The sequence below is a fragment of the Rhincodon typus genome, chromosome 16, assembly GCF_021869965.1.
Source record: "Rhincodon typus isolate 14 chromosome 16, sRhiTyp1.1, whole genome shotgun sequence".
Classification (NCBI taxonomy): Eukaryota; Metazoa; Chordata; class Chondrichthyes; order Orectolobiformes; family Rhincodontidae; genus Rhincodon; species Rhincodon typus.
The window spans coordinates 14,279,722-14,298,983 of NC_063347.1; the positions used below are offsets into that span (position 1 = coordinate 14,279,722).

The following is a 19,262-nucleotide window of genomic DNA, read 5'->3' on the forward strand; positions in this document are numbered from 1 at the left end:
GACAAATTTAAAGCAAATAAGTTATTGCATTAAAATAATGAGTAGAATTTTATACAAGTAGACTAAAATGACATCTGTTAATGACAGCAAAACCAGTTCAACTGATTTAAATTAGTCAGAAACCAAACAGTCTTCCTCATCTCTCACCTCAGTTGACTTCTCTTTTCCATTTTCCACAGAACATTATGATACTTGGGGACTTTAATGCTGATGGAAGGTACGTGACGAAGCAGGAGATGAAAACAATCCGACTCAGAACCGACAATAATTTTCACTGGCTCATTGGCGATGATGAGGACACCACCACAAATGTAAAGACAGACCGGGCTTATGACAGGTAACGCACAGGTTACAAGCCTGGGAACGCAATAGGGTCAGTTCAAAAACCTTAAATGCCTAGTTCCTAATGAACACCACACTCTCCACCCCCAACCATCTTTTAACCTTGTGCTCTCCCATTTCTGAAACTCCTCTCCCCAACATGACATGCACTTTGTAGCTCAGAGGGCAAGTGGGATTTCTGACTGCTCATGAAGAGGTGTGAACATGGCTCTTGTAACTCCAGTCCCGCTAATTTTCCAGTTATTTACCCAGAACTACACCTGTCGTGTCTGACAACCTGAAGTCGGAGCAATCATGTGTGAAGTGAACACGCCTCCAGTCACCTCTTCAGCCTCCAGTCACCTCTTCAGCCCGTTTCCTCCTTATTTTGTATGCTTAACATCAGTTTCTGATTAAAAGGAGATTGGAGGGTTACTGCCAGCAACAAGTTGGTGCATTATTCATGCTTCCTTTTCTCCATGGATTGCTTTAACAAAACCTTCTAAGGCTAGAACACTGTAATATTACAACCTTCATTCAGGCTTCAGTTCCCAAAGGTACCTTTAATAAAACTTACTGCAGGCACATGATATTCTTTACTCCGCTCACTGCTGGCCATCTGTTATATTGTACGCAATATTAATCCATAATTAATGTGACTTATTGAATCATAATATTTTACTCACAGCAGGAAACCATGCAACCCCGTTTCACCCAAAAAAGCTTGTGACCTAGTCCCATCTCCCCTTTCTTCCTCCTATCCATTAATGTTTTTCTCTTTCAAACATCTATCCACAATTGTTTCACAAGCTGTCATGTATTTTCTTTTATTCTAGCTTCTGCTGAGGGGACACTGGGAGAGCCCTCAGTTCCCTGAACTGAGTCTTAATATGCATCTGAAATGGAAAAATTTAAAGCTCTGATCCACAAGGCAGCGTCTCCAAAAGTTCAACGCTGAAGTGTCATTTAAAGCTCAGTGAACACGTTTCAAATGAGGTTCAACCATCAATCTTAGGGAAACAGACCCTTGGGTCCAACTCGTCCATGCCGAACAAATCCCAAATTAATCTAGTCCCATTTGCCAGCATTTGGTCCATATCCTTCTTAACTTTTCCCATTTATATACCCATCCAGATGCCTTTTAAATGTTGCAATTGTACTAGCCTGTACCACTACCCATGCAGTTAATTCCAAATGTGCACCATCCTCTGTGTGAAAAATTTTCCCCTTCGGTCCCTTCTGACTCACAAGTGAGAATGCAAACTAGTATTGTACAGCCTATACATATCATTCTGGGCATAAACGTGGATACAGCCAGCTTCTCTCCCTCTTCAACCGACATGGCTATTCTTTAGCCAGTGCAAGAGTAGCTCACTAAATTTCAATCTCTTTCTTTCCCCATCAACTCTCACCCTACAAGGAACTCAGCACCAAGATGCCACCTCTGTCAAATAGATTAATTAATTGTACTCCGAAAGTCCTAAATGCCCCGTTATGTAAGAGGAGAGGTGGCAGCTCATGTGATGCAGTCGCAGCGTCACTACCTCTGAGCCAGGAGACCTAGGTTCAAATCCTATCTGTTCCAGAGGTGTGTGATGAGGGAAATCTCTATAAGGGGCTCAAACCAGAAGAGCTAATCACCATTCCACTTGAAAGGAAAAGGTGCTTTAAGGCATCATCAAATTGCAAAACTTAAACTTGCACTGGGACACAAGAGATGACAGAACTGCCAACACAATGGAAACATGATGAACAAAGCAAATAACGTGGATCACAAATGCATTTAAAATATGAAGCTGTGTCTTGTCCAGAAAGTGGGATATCAGACTTAAATCAAAATGAGTAGTTTCCTACTCTAATGTGCCAGGCTTGGATTGATTGTATCCATTAACAGTATATGTTTTTGTTTCCCTGTGTAAAAGGTCTTGTTGTAGTGCAGTATTGCCAGTGAATTCTCTGTTTACACTGTTACTGGCACTGTCTCTGATTTATATCTATTGTTGTTGTTGACAGGATTGTTGTTTACGGAGATTGGTTTTATAAGCAGATTGTTCCAAATTCTGCTAAGCCCTTCAACTTTCAGGAAGCACTGGAGCTGACTGAAGAGCAGGTAGGTCATACTGTAACTGGTAGAGAGTCAAGTTTTAACTGGGTTTTTTTTGCGAAGAACATGGATATGTGATGACATACCTGTCACCCACCCTCAAATCATTTTTAATTACATGACAAATTCAGAAAGTATCCATATAATAAAAAGCTTTTCTTGTTATGATCAGGCTTTGGATGTGAGTGATCACTACCCTGTTGAGGTGGAACTCAAAATTAAGAAATGAAAGACAGAGTCAGTGGAGGTGAGAGCATCGCAAGAACAGAAACTGCGCAACTTCTCGAAAATGCTGAACTAATTGTTGAATCTTAACAAAATTTGATGTGTTTATTGATTTCAGTATCTAAAAATCCATACTTATGTCATCAGCTGCACTGGAAAATACAAACAATTTGACCATTTTTATTCTTACAGCAGAAAGCAGGTTCCCTCACTTTTAATAATAAAAGTAGCAACTCACATCAAGGACAGCAAGATACAAATGTTATATCCATTTGAGCACTGATGCCCCAGCGACCATTTAGTGAATGTCATTACTAGTGACTGTCTACTGAATCCTGGCAACAATTCCCTGACTTAGTTCCTGTCATGGTAGGATGATGTGTTTTTCAGCTGTAAACATATTTAACAATACTCGCTTTCAAGAAAGGTCATTGATCTGAAATGCTCCTCTCTCAATAAATACTGTTTTGACTTGCTGAGTATTTCGGCATTTTCTGTACTTACTTCAGATTTTTCGAACCTGCAGTATTCTGCTTTTGAGTTTTCCCTAGTTCCTGGCTAATATTTGATCAACATCACCAGAAAATCAAATTATTTGGCCATTATCATATTGTTTTATGTGGGAGCTTACCGCAAAGTGCTTTAGGGAGGCTGGTGGTTTTAGAAGGAGCTGCATTAACAGAAATCTTTTTTTCAATGACAGAACCAGCAAAATGCATTGAGATTCTTGATGAATATGTGTTTAGCCGGAGCTTATTTTAATACATAGTATGAGAGGTCTGTTGACAGTTCAACAGCCAAATAATCCAACATCTTTGGTGTGGTTAGTACTGCTGCCTCACAAGTGCAAGGAACCCAGGTTCAATTCCAGTTTCAGGCAACTGTCTGTGTGGAGTTTACACATTCTTCCTGTATCTCCGTTGGTTTCCTCTGAGCGCTCTCGTTTCCTCCCACAATCCAAGGATGTGCAGCTTAGGTGGACTGGCCATGCTCATTTGCCTGTAGTGTTTGGCTGTGCAGGCTAGGTGGATTAGCCATGGGAAATGCAGGGTTACTAGAGTAGGGCAGAGCGTCTAGGTTGGATGCCCTTTGGAGGGTCAGTGTGGACTCGATGGGCCAAATCACTATAACGCCTTACCTGCATTCACCTATCATCATCCCACCTACTTGTCCCTAGCCTCATGCCCATCCCTCGTTTCTGGGCTCCCCCTCCACAGTCCTGACAAAGGGTTTCGGCCTAAAACATTGACTTTCTCTGATGCAGTCTGACCTGCTGTGTTTGTCGAGCTCCACGTTTATGGACTGTGGCATCCAACATCAGCAGTCCTTACCGTTTTCTAAACAAAGGGCAAATTATATCAAATAATGAAATATGCAACATCATGAAAAAAATGGTTAGTCAGTGAGAAAAACCAGAATACTTCATGATTAAGCATTGAGGCTGTTATCAGAGGTTAACTGTGATGCCAAAAAAGTACATGTGCTAGCATTCTTAAACAATATCTAAAACTGCAAGTTCAATGCTTCCACTCACTTAACAGAGAACCAGGTTCAAAGGGAGCACTAATTTCTGATGAGGCTGGTTCTAACCCACATTCCATGTTAGCACAGTGCCCACACTAGGCCGGTAGAATTTAAATCGATAGAACAAATTTGTTCAGGGCTTGAGCAAGATTGCTGAGACCAGCTTTAAGCAGTGGATTTTATTGGACCCATATTGGAAAAAGCATTGTTAAAAAGGAAAACGAGTACGTTTTGAGATCATACTTTGAGCTATAAAGAGAGACACAGAGTACGACATCTGTCTGCAATAATTACTTTATACATCTGCAGAAGTGGGCACAATCAGTTCACCTCCAAAACTGAGTTCAAAGGCAGAGGAATGGAATTAAACTTATTTCTAAAGGGCTACATCATAATTTGACTGATCTGATATCCCTCAACTCCACTCTCCCCATAACCCCTGATTCTCTTAAAAATTTGAAATCTGTCTCTCTCAGCCTTGAATATAATTAACAAACCAACCTTACCAGCCCTGTCTGTGATAAAGATTGACTACCCCACAAAGGAAAAAACATTCTTCAGCAACTGCATTGGCACATTCCCACATGCAACAAGTCCAAGACAACAGATTGGGCCCATTAGGAACCAAGGAGGAAATCAGTGTGTGGTGCCAGAGGACACTGGTCGAATGTTACAAGAGTACTTCACAACTGTCTTCACTCGGGACAAGGAGGATGCAGTAAAGAATTCAGGAAGATTCTTCAATAGATTGATCTAGGGAAAGGAGGTATTGGATGTTTGGGCAGATTTAGAAGTGGACACATTCCGCGGTCCGGATGAATTGTACCCCAGGCTGCGTGGGAGATGAGGCAGGAAATCGTAGGGGTCCAGATCTGAATTTTCAATCCTGTCTGGCCGCATGGGTGGTGCCAGAAGACTGGAGGACAGTTAAATGTGTTTCCACTTTTTAAAGACATGCGGTAGAAATAAACAGATGAGTTACAGATCAGTCTCACATCAATTGTAGGGAAACGATTGGAGAATATTGTGAAGGAGAGAATTAATCACCATTTAGAAAAGTAACGTTTGATCAGGGATAGTCAGCATGGTTTTATTGGAGGGAATTGGTGACTAACAAATCTGATTGAATTTTTTGAAGCAGTGACCAAGTGTGCAGATGAGAGTAGTGCAGATGATATAGTATATATTGATTTCAGCAAAGCCTTTGACAAGGTCCTACATGGGAGACTGATAAAGGAGCTAAAAGCACATGGAATCCAGGGTGACTTGACAAGTTGGATCCATGTTTGGCATAGTGGCAGGAAACAGAGTGGTGGAAGGCTGTTAGACACGAAGCCAGTGTCTAATGGTATACCCACCAGGATCGGTACTCTGTCCCTTATTGTTTGTGAGATATATAAATGACATAGATGAGGGTTTTTTGGGGATGATATACAAGCTTGCAGATGAAACGAAGACTTGCCAGTGGTAGACAATGAGGAAGGACTTAGGATACAGGAGGATATGATCAGATTGGTCAGATGAGCAGAGCAGTGGCAGATGGAATTTAACTCAGGTAAATTTATGATGATATACTTTGGAGCAAGTAACAAGACAAGAGAGTACTTAATGAATGGCAGGTCACCAAGAAGTTTAAACAACATAGCTTTTTTGGCTGCATGTCCACACATCCCTCAAGACTCCAACTACCCATTCTATCCATGCCTCTCAATTTTGTAAACTTCTATCAGATCACTCCTTATCCTTCGATGTTAAAGTGAAAATAACCAGACAACATCCTGATAAACTGTTTCTGAACCCTCTCCAAAGCCTCCAAATCCTTTTTGGAGTGTGATGACCAGAACTGTACACAATATTCCAAATGTGATGCAACTAAAGTTCTTTACAGCAGCAACATGACTTGCCAATTTTTATACTCTATGCCCTGACTGATAATGGCAAGCTTGCCTTATGGCTTCTTTACTTTCTTATCCACCTGTGCTACCACTTTCAGGGAACTGTAGACCTGTATGCCTAGGTCCCTCTGCATGTTGATGACACTTAGGATTCTGCCATTTAGTGTATACTTGCCTCCTGCATTAGAATTTCCAAACTGCATCACCTCGCATTTGTCCAGATTGAACTCCATCTGCTATTTCTCCACCTATGCCTCCAACATATATACATCCTGCTGTATCGACTGGCAAACCTCCTCACTATCCGCAGCTCCCCCAATCTTTGTGTAATCTGCAAACTTACTAATCAGGTCACCTATATTTGCCGTGAAATCATTTATCCACATATCTCCAATGTGACTAAGCCAGTTCTGTATCCATTTTACCAGCTCACCACAGATCCCATGTGATTTCTTCTTTTGTATCTGTCTACCATGAGGGACCTTGTCAAAGGCTATGCTAAAGTCCATATAGACATCATCTACTGCCCTGCCCTCATCAATCATCTTTGAGTTTTTTGAGTAAGTGACAATCAAGTTTGAGGGGCATGAACTTCCCTGTACAAAGCCACGCTGCCTATCATTAATAAGTCCATATTTTCCAAATGTGAGTAAATCCTATTCCTAAAAATCTTCTCCAAATCCTGAAAAGGACTTGCAATGCTGCCGCATTGGTGCAACATCCAGTCAAGGATCTTGCTCTGGAACCTGAAGCTGCCTTCCTTGTCGATGCTGTTGCCACCGAAGTCACTGCGATTGAGCTCTTCACAGGGGGGAAAAGGAAGAGGAAGGGGGGAGGGGGGAGGGAAAAGAAAAGGAAGGAGAAAAAAAAATGAGAAAAGAAACAGATAGAGAGGACAAACTCCAGGAGCCCAAACACTGCCTACTCTGCCACCACCATCTTGAATGGGGATAGGATATGGGTGTTAGGTCTAGGTGAGATGCTCTTTGGAGGGTTGATGGGCCTGCGTGGCTTCTTTCTGCACTGCAGAGATTCCACGTTCCCAGGATCTGATGGGGTCTATCCCAGAACGCTGAGGCAGGCAGGTGAGGAAATTACTATGAAATCTTCATATCCTCTTTAGTCACAGAAGTTATAGAGTCATACAGCATGGAAACAGACACTTCTTTCAGACTAATCCATGCTGCCCATAATCCCAACTAAACCAGTCCTACCTGTCTGCTCTTGGCCCATATCCCTCCAAATATTTCTTATTCATATGTTTATTCCCCCATCCAAGCCCCTGAAATTTAGCAAGTCCCGGTTAATATCAGGGAAGTTAAACTCACCTAACACAACAGCCCTGAGGAAGGGTCACCATACGCAAAACGGTAACTCTGATTTCTCTTCATGGATGCTGCCAGACCTGCTGAGCTTTTCCAGCAACTTGTTTTTGTTTGATTTACAGAATCTGCAGTTTTTTTTTTTTAAAACCACAACAACTCTTGTTTTCACGCTTTTCCATAGCCTATCCACATATCTCTTCCTCTATCACCCACTGGCTGTTGGAAGCCCTGTAGTCCAATGCCAAAATGATCGCACCGTTCCTATTCCTGAGCTATACCCATATGGTCTCACTGGTCAAGCCCTCCAAAAGGTATTCTCCCTCAGTACAGCTGTGATATTCTCCCTTATCAGTAACTCCCCCACCTCTTTTACAACCCACTCCATCTTGCCTGAAACGTCTAAATTCCAGAACGTTAAGCTGCCAGTTTCATCCCTCGCTCAAACAAGTCTCTGTAACAACTACAAAATCAGTCATAAACATTAATCCAAGCCTTAAATTCATCTGCCTTACCGGTTATATTCCTCATTAAAACAAATACACCTCAGTCTGCCAGTGCTGGCACATTCAGTAACTTCTCCCTGTCTGTTCTTCCTCTCCGTTTTACTGACCTTGGTCTCGTACTCCTCCTCTGTCATTTTACTAGCTGATCCACTACTCTGGCTTCAACCCTTGTCCCCTCTCCTGACGTGAAGGGATCCAGAACAAAAACAAACTGCTGGCAAAATTCAGCTGGCCTGACAACATTTGTCAGGAGAAAACGAAGTTTAAAAAGTACTTGGATAAGCATTCAAAAACATCATAACATTCAAGTCAATGGGCCTACTCCTGGAAGATGGGACTAGTAAAAAGTTAGCATAGATTTGATGGTCCAAAGGGCCTCTTCTCTAAGATTTGATTTTAATCACTTTAAATTAGCACAGTTTTCTCAACATCTCGTCACAGAATAATCTTCTCTCCTCCACCCCCAACTTGTCCCAGGGAACAATTTAGTGAATCTTCCCTGTCACTGCTTCTACCACAAATACATTGTTCTCCACATTTTAAGAAACAAACTTTCACACAGTACTCCAAATACAGTCCTAAAAGCCTGTACAATTCTTTATTCCGGGACTTCACCACTGCCTTCATAAGGATAACAGGGATAAACAAATGTTGGATTTGCCAGCAATACTGATATGTCAAGAACTAATGCAAAAATATCCAGTCACAAACTATAGAATTCTTCGACTTATGTAAATCCTTATCAGCGTGTATACATTTATATGTTCCATCTTTCGAGACAGCGGCCTCAAATAAAGTTTCATTTTAATTGAATCAATGACAGGTGTATGCTAAACTTTCTTAATGGAAACTTCATTTAAGCTGCAAAAAAACATTAGAATGAGAACCAGTCTTCACAAAAATGAATTTCTGAAGAGTGAAGCACTTTGACGTGATACAGAGAACTTAAGTATTAAGATGCAAGTCTTAATGTATCTGGTAACAGGTGCAATTTTCGGGTTATGCCACTGCCAAAATGATTTCAAATTTTGAATGGTGCAGTATCACCACCTGCTGGAAGATAGACAGTAGTACAAGCAAGAACACACACTATTTATCACAATCATTACAATTAGCATAGCTTTAGGCTGGGAAAGTCTCATCTCAAACTTGAGTTTTTTGAGGAAGTGACAAAAATGATCAGAGGCCAAAGTCCATATGGACTTTAGCAAGGTGTATAAATAGGCCACTCGGGTGGTTGTTTGCCTGGAATCCACAGTGAGTTGATAAGTTGGATACAAAGTTGTCTTAGCAACAGAAGACAGAGGGTAGTTGTGGAGAGGTGTTTTTCTGACTGGAGGTCTGTGACCTGTGGTGTTCTGCAAGAATCAGTGCTGGAACCTGTTGTTCATAACATATATAAATGATTTGGGGGAAAAGTAATGGCCTAGTGGTATTGGCGCCAGACTGTTCATGCAGAGACCCAGATAACGTTCTGGGGACCTGGGTTCAAATCCAGCTACGGCAGATGGTGGAATTTGAATTCAATAAATATCTGGAATTAAGAGTCTTATGATGACTGATGGATGATTGTTGGAAAACCCATCTGGCTCACTAATGCCTTTAGGGAAGAAAACTGCCATGACGAAGGAACAGTGCTATGAAAGCTGTTATTTCAAAGGAACCTGATGGACTATGATCTGATGCCATGTGACTTCTGACCTTCACCAGTTGGGCCATGGAATATAAAAGTTGAGAAGTCATGTTGCAACTGTATAAGACTTTGGTCAGGCTACATTTGGAGTACTGTGCACAGTTCTGCTCACTGAACTATAGGAAGTACATGGAGGCTTTGGAAAGGCTGCAGGTTTACGAGGATGGTGACACAAACTTGGATTGTTTTCATGACAGTGTTGAAGGTCGAGGGCTGACCTAATAGAAGTTTATAAAATTAGAGAGATGGATAGGGTGAATAGTCAGGGTCTCCTTTTCCAGAGTGGAGACGTCAAATACAATGGCGCAGAGGTTCAAGGTGAGAGGAGGCAAGTTTAAAAAAGGTGGTGTGCAGGAGGTAATAGGGGCCTGGAGCGTACTGCCAAGGTGTTAAACATCATTTAAGAGGCATTTATGTATTCATCAGACAGATGAACAGGCAGAGATTAAAGTGATGCAGAACATGTACAGGCAGATAAGTTTAGAACAGCATCACGTACAGCACAGATGGTGGGCTGAAGGGCCTGTTCCTATGTTGTGTTCTATGTTATGTGATAATGGGAAAACAGGTACTGTATGATTTACACATATTGAATTTTCAGTGCAGGACAAAGCTCATTCAGCTCAGCTAGTGTTTATATTCCACACTATCATCTATCTACCCAACATCTTCCAACCTTATCTACAGATCAGATTCTCCTCCTCCCTGTATTCCTTTTCTACCTTCCCCTTGAAAGCAATACTAAGTAAATTGCCCTTCAAGTACACCACATAATATCAAGTTCTAAATTTTAAGCACAGTTTCCCTCCTTACAGAATTTGATGACTTATTTCTGGCTTCTTTTCACATGTTGAAAGCAAAACCCAAACAGAATAAAAACATTTAGCATCGATGGCACAAAGTGCAGTTGAAACCTCTTCAGCAGGAAGCGTACTGACCTATTTCTTCTCCCAGTAAAGTATAAAGTTCCCAAAATACCAGCTGATATCCCAAAATGCTATTTAGTGAAATTATAACTTGGCATGAGTCATTAGCATTCCCAAGTTTACCCCACTCCTACTTTCCATCAGCTGAGAGCTTTCAGATTACTTTTGCTTAAATTTTCATTTTGTTACAAGTGCTGCTGCACAGTAACTTCATAAAATCAACAAATCCAACACAATCAGAAAAATAAGTTTGAACAGTAGTTAAATATACTTTAACCGGAGTATTTCCAGCATCTTTGATTTTAATTATACATGCACACACACGCTTGACAGATCTACTGATAAACACTTAATTCTTATCAAATGGCCAGAAATACAAAACATGATTCCTGTGGATGAGGGTAACTTAACCAGGCCACAAACATTTTTTTTTTAAAAAAAATACCTGCATACTGCATTCAATGCTGTTGGCTTGAGTAGTAATTTATATACAAGTTCCTTGAAATCAGAAGACCAAATTTTGTATTTATTGAACAAAACAACTCTGCATAAATAAGACATGCTGCAACTTAAAAAGGTGGTAACTCACTCAATGAGGATATATTCCAATATTTATTCACAACATATCCAACGATCATAAGAGTTACACAAAACCGCAATGCTCTCCACTCTGGATGATATCCAGATTATTTTTTCTTGCTGCCAAGATTAAAAAAAAAGTGAATCCTGGAAGGATGTGAACACTATCAACAGAAAATGCTATTTATCCCTGCACCTCTCCAGGTCCATTGCTACCATTTTGCCCAAGTTTTGAGTCACATCATCAGCCAGCCTTTAGAAAATGAATAACAATTGATGTTGATGCACATTAAACCCGAGCTCCCTCCCAAGGAGCCTGAAGGTAAGTATCAGTGGCTCATATACACCTTCTAACAGGGCTGGATATGGCTCATCCACAGTCTAGGTTTGTAACTACACTGCTGGCTACTTGTTTAAAAAGAGATGAGTTCAAGTGAAAATATTAAAACCACAATTATGTTCCATTGAAAATCCATTGACAGACACTTAGAAAACAGGAAAAAGAATTTATTGGCATTTTAAACAAATATACAATTTACAGGTAAGGCAGAAACGTAAACAGAAGATCACAAAAAGAGATGTGTATTAATCCTGCGTCCTCTGGAGATATACAAGTGATGCAAATGTCAGCACATTTGACATTCCAGTGTTCCCCGTTACTTCTTGCCTGACTTCTTAATACCTCCAGAAACTGCAAAAGGATTAAAAAAAAAGAGACTGGGTAAACTTGAAGTTTTGGTGCAGTGTTTCCCCCAATCATTTCCTCTGCTCCCATTTTCCTACTCATTGCACTGGGAGAGTGCGTCAGCAATTAGTTGTCCACCAGTAGCTCACCAGTGATATACTTCACACTGAGTGCAAAATGGTCATTGGGAACTATTCAACCATTTGGGACATTACAGGACAGCCCAATTCCATCCACACCAAACCAACTCGAAGGTTGACTGCAGCAATCTGAACACTGGCTGTTTGAGGGGAAATAGTTTTCAGTTGCGAACATTATTATTCACTACGACCGGGAGAACTCACGCAGCTGAGGATAAGGTCCCTGAGTGTGAGAAAGCAGCTTCAGACTCAAGACCAACCGTAGACAATATTGGCCACAGGAGAAAAAGTGCATATGACTTGGTTAAATAGGTTGATGATTAGCCTGGCCCCATCCTTCAAAATTTTCCCACTAAAGGGAAAAAAAAACTGTGCACGAAGGTATGAAATTAACTGCTCAGAGGAATGGAATGATGAATAGTTCTGGTATAAAAGCATTGTCTCAGTAATGGGATTAAACTACTGGTTTGTCATGAAAACTGATCTGGTTCACTATTGTTCTACCAGAAGTGTGTCAGGACTGTTATTCCAGACCCACAACAATGGTGACTCCTAACTACCTGAAAAGACCCAGTAAGGTACAACCTTCAAAAAGCCATCAGGGATGCCAAGAGGCAATACCAAACGAAGCTTGAGACCCAGACTAATCACGGGGGGACTCAGCGTTTGTGGCAAGATTTACATAACAGGCTATAAAGCAACGTCGAACAGGCAATAGTATATCCCTACCCAATGAGTTCAATGCATTCTACGCTTGCTTTGAACAGAAGGTCAGTGAAACAATATCACCTGTCCCATCTTTTCACTGCAAATTGGTACATGTGACAGTAATAAATCAAACCAAGCCATTCCTCAAAATTGCTACTTGATGGACCACCCTTACATTGGCTTAGGCAGTGGAGACAAGGCAAATCTTGCTTCCACACTAACACTTGGGAACTTGTGCCAAAAAACTGGGAGAATCTCAAAAGATTAGTCAACCCCAACAGTCATATTCACAGACACATACCCTATAGCCAGCGCCCCAAACTCTTCCAAAACAATCACTTATGTTGTGCTGGCAGTAGGACAGAAGCACCATAGATAGCAGCACAGTGGTACAATCAAGAAGGGCTGGTACCGGGAGTCCTCAGCATTGACTAAGGACACAATAAAAAGTCTCATGGTATCACAGGCAAGGAAACCTGCTGATACCGTCTACTGCTACAGCCTCAACTAATAAAATCGGTACTCCATGTTGAACGTCACCTCGAAGAAGCTCTGCATTTAGACAAAGGAACAGAATGGACTCCGGCTGAAAAATTTCAATGTCTGGCACAGAGTGGTTCAGCAGCACCACTAGTGACTGAACCTGAAGGAGGTGTCTGCTGAGCTGGTCCACTCGAGCTGGTGAGGGAACCAAGAGATGAAACCTGCTTGCCATATCCTTAGAAATCTACTGGTCACAGATAGATTTCTGTTTTCTGCAGTGCAGATAGAGGAGATCACTGCACAGTTCTCATTGAGAGCACTCCACTTGCCCAATCCGAGGACACTCATCCCATTGTGTTGCATGGCACTACCAGCAGGCTAAACGAGATAGATTTCGAGCAGATATGGCACTTCATAACTGCACAATCCGGAGGCATTGTGGGCCAGGTGCCTTAGGACTGTATCCAACCACAATCTGTAATCTCAAGGCCTGGCATATTCCTCACTCTTCTATTAAGTGACAAAACCAAGTGATTCAATGAGGCTTGTAGGACAGCATGCCAGAAACTTGGGTTCTGAGAAAGGGTCACTCAACCCAAAACACCAACTCTGATTTCTCTTCACGGATGCCTCCAGACCTGCTGAGCTTTTCCAGCCATTTCTGTTTTTGTGCCAGGTACAGCACCAGGTGCACACAAATGATATCTACTTAATAAGGCCGTAACAATGCATCCTAGACTGAGCCAAGGTGATTCCACAGACACCAAGTCAAAGCTGGCAGTTGACAATTAAACTATTAACCAGAGGAGGAGACTGCCAAAATCCTTGAATTCCCTTCCTAGCTGCATTGGAAGTTATGACTAATCCACAAATCCTCTGGAGAATAGACAAGGAAATGTAGAAGTAAAAGCATTCTACACAGACAAAGATCCCCAGCTGGGAGGGGTAAAAATGGAAGAAATCTAGACAGGACAGGGACAGCCGTAAGACAAAGGTGCAGAATATTGAGATAGTAGGAACTGCAGATGCTGGAGAATCTGAGATAACAAGGTGTAGAGCTGGATGAACTCAGCAGGCCAAGCAGCATCAGAGGAGCAGGAAAGCTGACGTTTTGGGCCTAGACCCTTCTTCAGAAGTGGGGGGAGGGGAAGGGGGTTCTGAAATAAATAGGGAGAGAGGGGGAGGCGGATAGAAGATGGATAGACGAGAAGGTAGGTGGAGAGGAGACAGACCGGTCAAAGTGGCGGGGATGGATCCAGTAAAGGTGAGTGTAGGTGGGGAGGTAGGGAGGAGATAGGTCAGTCCAGGGAGGACAGACAGGTCAAGGGGGCGGGATGAGTTTAGTAGGTAGGAGATGGGGGTGGGGCTTGAGGTGGGAGGAAGGACAGGTTAGGGAGGCAGGGACGAGCTGGGCTGGTTTTGGGAATATTCTGATATGTCTTATGGCTTTCCAGAATGCAATAGGTGCAGAATTAGGACACTCAGCCATCCTGTCTGCTCTGCATTTGTTAGTGGCTGATATGTTTCTCTTTGTTCCTTAACCTTTGATCTCTTTACTAATCAACTGGGTATCACCTCTGTCTTAAATACACTTAGTGACTTAGCGTCAGAGGGCTCTAGAGGCCGAGTTCCACAGATTCACCACTGGTTGAAGAAATTCTTCCTCATTTCAGTTCGAAAGGGTTGTCTCTTCATTCTGAGGCTGAACCCTTGGCTCTTAGCCTCTCCTGCAGGTGGAGGCATCTTCTCCCCATCCAGGCTTCTCAGTAGCCTGTGTTTCAATGGAGGTTTCCCCCCTCATCCTTCTAAGCTCCATCCGGTACAGACACTGAATCCTCAACCACTCCTCACATGACAGGCCCTTCATCTCAAGGGTCATTCTCATGAACCTCCTCTGGACCCCCTCCAACACCAACACATCCTTCCATAGATACAGGGCCCAAAACTGGTCACAATATTCCAAATACACAGTCTGAACAGAGCTTTAGAACAAGGAACACAGCACAAGAACAGCCCTTTGGCCCACCAAGCCTGCGCTGACACATTTTGCCTTTCCATACTAAAATTGCTTTCACTTACAGGATCCGTATCCCTCTGTTCTTTTCCTATTCGTGTATTCGTTCAGGTGCTTCTTGAACACTGCTATTGTGTCTGCTTCCACCACCAGCGTGTTCCAGGCACTCACCACCCTTTGGTGAGAGGAGGAAACAAAAAACAAACGAACTTACCTTGCACATTTCTTCAACTTCACCTCCCACTGCACCCCTACCATCCCCCCAACCCACCCTGCACGTTTATACAACCTCAGCTGTACCTCCATGCTCTTCTACTCAAGTCCCCTTGAAATGAATGATAATATTGAATTTTCCTCCATAACTGCCAACTGAACCTGCACATTAACTTTAAGAGAATGCTGAACTAGGATGTCTGATTCAGATTAGATATTCAGAATAGATCACGCGCACTGGCGGTCCTTTGTCTAACTTGCTTGTTACCTCCTGAAAGAAAGAATTCTAATAGACTTGTCGGGCATGACTGCCCCTTGATGTAGCTGTGCTGACTGAGTCCTATTTTACCATACACTTCCAAGAACTTTGCAATCTCATCTTTTATAATAGAATCTAAAATCTTATCAATGATTGAGGTCAGGCTGACTAGCCTATAAATTTACCACCTTGAATAGGGATATAACAATAGCCAGTGATCTAAACATCATTCTAAAAGACCCCAGTACAGCAGCATCTGGAAACCAAGAGGTTACTGTCTTGCATCCTTAGAGGTTGATCCACAAGGTGAGGTGAAACCAGGGTAAAAATTAAATCAGGATTAATATTTACCTTAGTCTCTGTCTCACCAAATCAAAAACAATTCTAGTGTTTTGAGATCCCACAATTTACTATATGCATATTGAGTTGGACTATCATGATTAAGCTAACTCTTTCATATTGTACAATCTCAGGCAATGCTCAGTCCGAACGAGCCCATGACTAAACTGTTGCAGATATTGGTTGACTACCCCTAGTACCACAGGGGTTTCAAAACAGCACTGCAGTGCCTTGTGAAAGCAAAACATTCCACAGCCAAAATTGCACACAGTCTCCTGCCACAGAAAGAGCATCTTCCCCACCAGGTTTACGGGATAGAAGCTCATTTTTCCTTCTGTGATATACTGTTGAGATTATAAAATGATTCACTAGAAATCAACTTAAGTTATTGTGAAATTTTCTGAACCTCATGGCAATCAGGTTACTCACCAAGCGGTCCTTTGCCTGCAGCTTTTGCTTTCATCTCTTCAAGCTTTTTCTGCTCCTCCTTCTTCTTCTGTTTGAAAGCAAGATCATCCTGTGCAGATAACAGAGTTACTCAGGTTGCATTTTATCAAATGTTGAAAATCCAGTTATAAAATAGTGCAATTCAGATAAATTAGCAACTAGTAATATGTGCAAAAACTTATCTTCATCTCCAGACTTGAAATGTTTACTTTGTTGATCATTCATTCTCTAAATTCTTACCTTTCCCAAACTCTACCAGATATGCTCTCCCACTCAGTCACTGGGCTACAAAACTTCTGATATCGTTAATACACATTTAAAACTTTTGATCTTCTCTATAAATCTATGACCACTGCAACTTTCAACACCCAAATCCCCTACCAAGTATGTTTAACGTTGACGCATTGTACATCTTACTTTTTACACTCCTTCTACCGTAACTATTCTGAACACCCCACTTATACATCAGTGTAAACTTTACGAAACCTCTGCAGGGACAAGCTTTCAATCACAATTTTGGATCAATCTCTTCAATACTTCATCCAATTGACCATCTTTACATCTGAACTCAAGTGTCAGCAACCCACTTGACCAGTTGATATGGATGCTTGATCACGACATCCAACACTAACATTATGGAAAGAGAACAGTGGACTCCTGGTTATAAATTGCTTATCATTATCCCCAAGCTAACTTGCAGTGCTAATGACTGGTCATACCAATTATTGTGACTTCCTGTGGGGATTCCAAGAAAGGTCACCTGGATGTTCTAGAATGGAGAATATCTCTAGCTAAGTGACTGGTTCATCCCATAAAACAATATAATTAACACGAGCAACTTTCTGCTCGTGTTAAAAAGAAAAAAGTTCTGAGAGCAGGCCATACAGACTACTGGCAAATTCCTAGTATTGTGCTTTCATTGAAGCAATAAACAAATACTAACCTTGAAACAGAATTCTACATGGTATATTGGACAGTCACCACATTCACTATGGTTTATACAAGGTCATTCTCAATATTGTACTGCTCTGTACTTCTGGCGCAGTCATCTAAGGTCAAGCTATACAACCAGTAACGTGGCAAATGTCAAAGAACTAACTTAATAAATTATGAAGAAAATTTCAGATCTTAAAGTGAAATAAAGAGAAAACATTGCAGAAATGCACTAGAACAGGAAGGGCAAACCCAGAACAGCTAAACTATAATTGCATAGGTACGAACTGTATAAAACTGCAACCCTCTCAGGAAATTATCAATGTCAGTCTTAGTACAGTAAGAGCACAGGGCAGATCTTGTGATAAGGTGAAAAATTCAGGAACATGGGGACGATGCAGGAAGGTAAAGGAGCAGGGCCAGGGTCCCAGGGAATAGCCCAGCAGGTTCAAAGGGCCAGGCCCCACTCCAACTCCTATCTCTCATATGAGCACGTGAGTAGATTTACTGGGAAAGATGGCAAAATGCTACAAACGGTCTTACTTGTATGATTTTGTTAAAATGGTTATTCTTGTCCAAAGCTACATTTGTATCTCAAATTATTCCACTTAAACAAGAGACAGTGATAACTGGTTAACTGACGAAAGCAGAATCTCCTCTGGGCAGCAGAACCAGCTCATCATTACAAAATGTCATGCCACTATTTCAACTTCTGGCAAATTCAGAAACAGTTCATGCATTAAAAAGAATACAGACCTCATCCATTTCCTTGTTTGATTTTTTAGGTTGTTTCAATGGTTTCTTCTTGCCTCCTAAGCACAAAGAAAACAAAATAAGCATATAACAGAAAATAGAAGTGTCACAAGTAAGTTTTGACACTATATTGTCGATACAGAAATAAAAGTAGAAAACACTTGAAAGCACTCAAAAGGTCAGGCAGCATATATATCAAGAACCATAGGCAATGTCTCACTAGAACTGAGGATATAAACATGAAGCATTTGGACTTTGGGTCATCACTGCCCACTGAGAAATGCACTTCTTAAAAAGGTCCTGACAATTTATTTAGCTCATGTTAGCTTTGATTCACAGTTAGTGCCTTTACCTTTAACAAAATAAAAAGCCCACTCCAGGGCTTGAGCACACCACCAAGGGAGTCAATGCAGTACCCAAACTGCTGCATATCAGGAGCTGCTGAGAGATACAAAGTTAACCAAGCCCTCTTGGATACATAAAGACGACACAAGGCCTATTTGAAGGGAATCAAGAGTCATCCTAACCTGGTCTCTCAAAAACACTGTTGAAACAGCTTTACAGGTTATCATGTTGCTGTGAACAAGTTGCTTATCATATTTGTCAGTTGGATACATTGCAACCAGATCTATGGTTAAGCAACTCATTGAAATGCTTCATAACCAAAGATATTGCAAAAGGCACGATTACCAGCAACTTGCAATATTACATGCACACGAAAAACATACAAGTTCATTCTTTATGAATTCTGAGTTCAGCATAAACTAATAAGATACCAAATCAAGTAGACACTAATTTGGATTTTCCAGTGTCATTTCATAATGCTGTAGCCTAAAGGGAGGAAAGGCCTTAGTACTGAATTGGCAAAATGGCTTTGTAAGTGACACCTTTTCTCAGGCCAGCAAAACTCAACCAGATTATAAAGCCACTGAGGCAGAAAAATCTGGATTCGAGACCCACTCCAGGAGTTGATGACCACCGAAAGTATGCTCCATAGCGTGAATTTACCAGCCTACAAATTTATCCAACGCACCCATTTGCACACAGCAAGAACGAGAGAGACTCCTGTTCAGCCAGGTTGCTGAAGGCAACTACACTTTCCTACTTCAAACAAGCATAATAATCAGAAGGGGGATTGGGAGGAAAGAGAAGGATGGAGGGGGGTGATGGAGGGGGGTGATGGAGGGGGGTGA

At 41.6% G+C, this 19,262-nt stretch overlaps 2 protein-coding genes across 3 annotated transcripts in view; one reads left to right on the top strand and one right to left on the bottom strand.

Moving 5' to 3' along the window:
• LOC109937454 (deoxyribonuclease gamma-like) overlaps positions 1-3,105 on the top strand; it is a 121,380-nt gene extending 118,275 nt beyond the window's left edge. For both annotated transcript variants that reach the window (XM_048606601.1, XM_020536038.2), the window contains 3 exons: positions 180-337; positions 2,335-2,431; positions 2,598-3,105. In XM_048606601.1, coding sequence (XP_048462558.1) covers positions 180-337; positions 2,335-2,431; positions 2,598-2,654 — 312 coding nt within the window. In that variant the 3' untranslated portion in view covers positions 2,655-3,105. The remainder of the gene's footprint in view (positions 1-179; positions 338-2,334; positions 2,432-2,597) is intronic.
• An 8,476-nt stretch (positions 3,106-11,581) lies between these two features.
• tma7 (translation machinery associated 7 homolog) overlaps positions 11,582-19,262 on the bottom strand; it is an 8,064-nt gene continuing 383 nt past the window's right edge. Inside the window, exons 2-4 of the mRNA XM_020536047.2 lie at positions 18,073-18,128; positions 16,366-16,453; positions 11,582-11,786 (exon numbers count right to left, since the gene is read on the bottom strand). Coding sequence (XP_020391636.1) covers positions 11,752-11,786; positions 16,366-16,453; positions 18,073-18,128 — 179 coding nt within the window. The 3' untranslated portion in view covers positions 11,582-11,751. The remainder of the gene's footprint in view (positions 11,787-16,365; positions 16,454-18,072; positions 18,129-19,262) is intronic.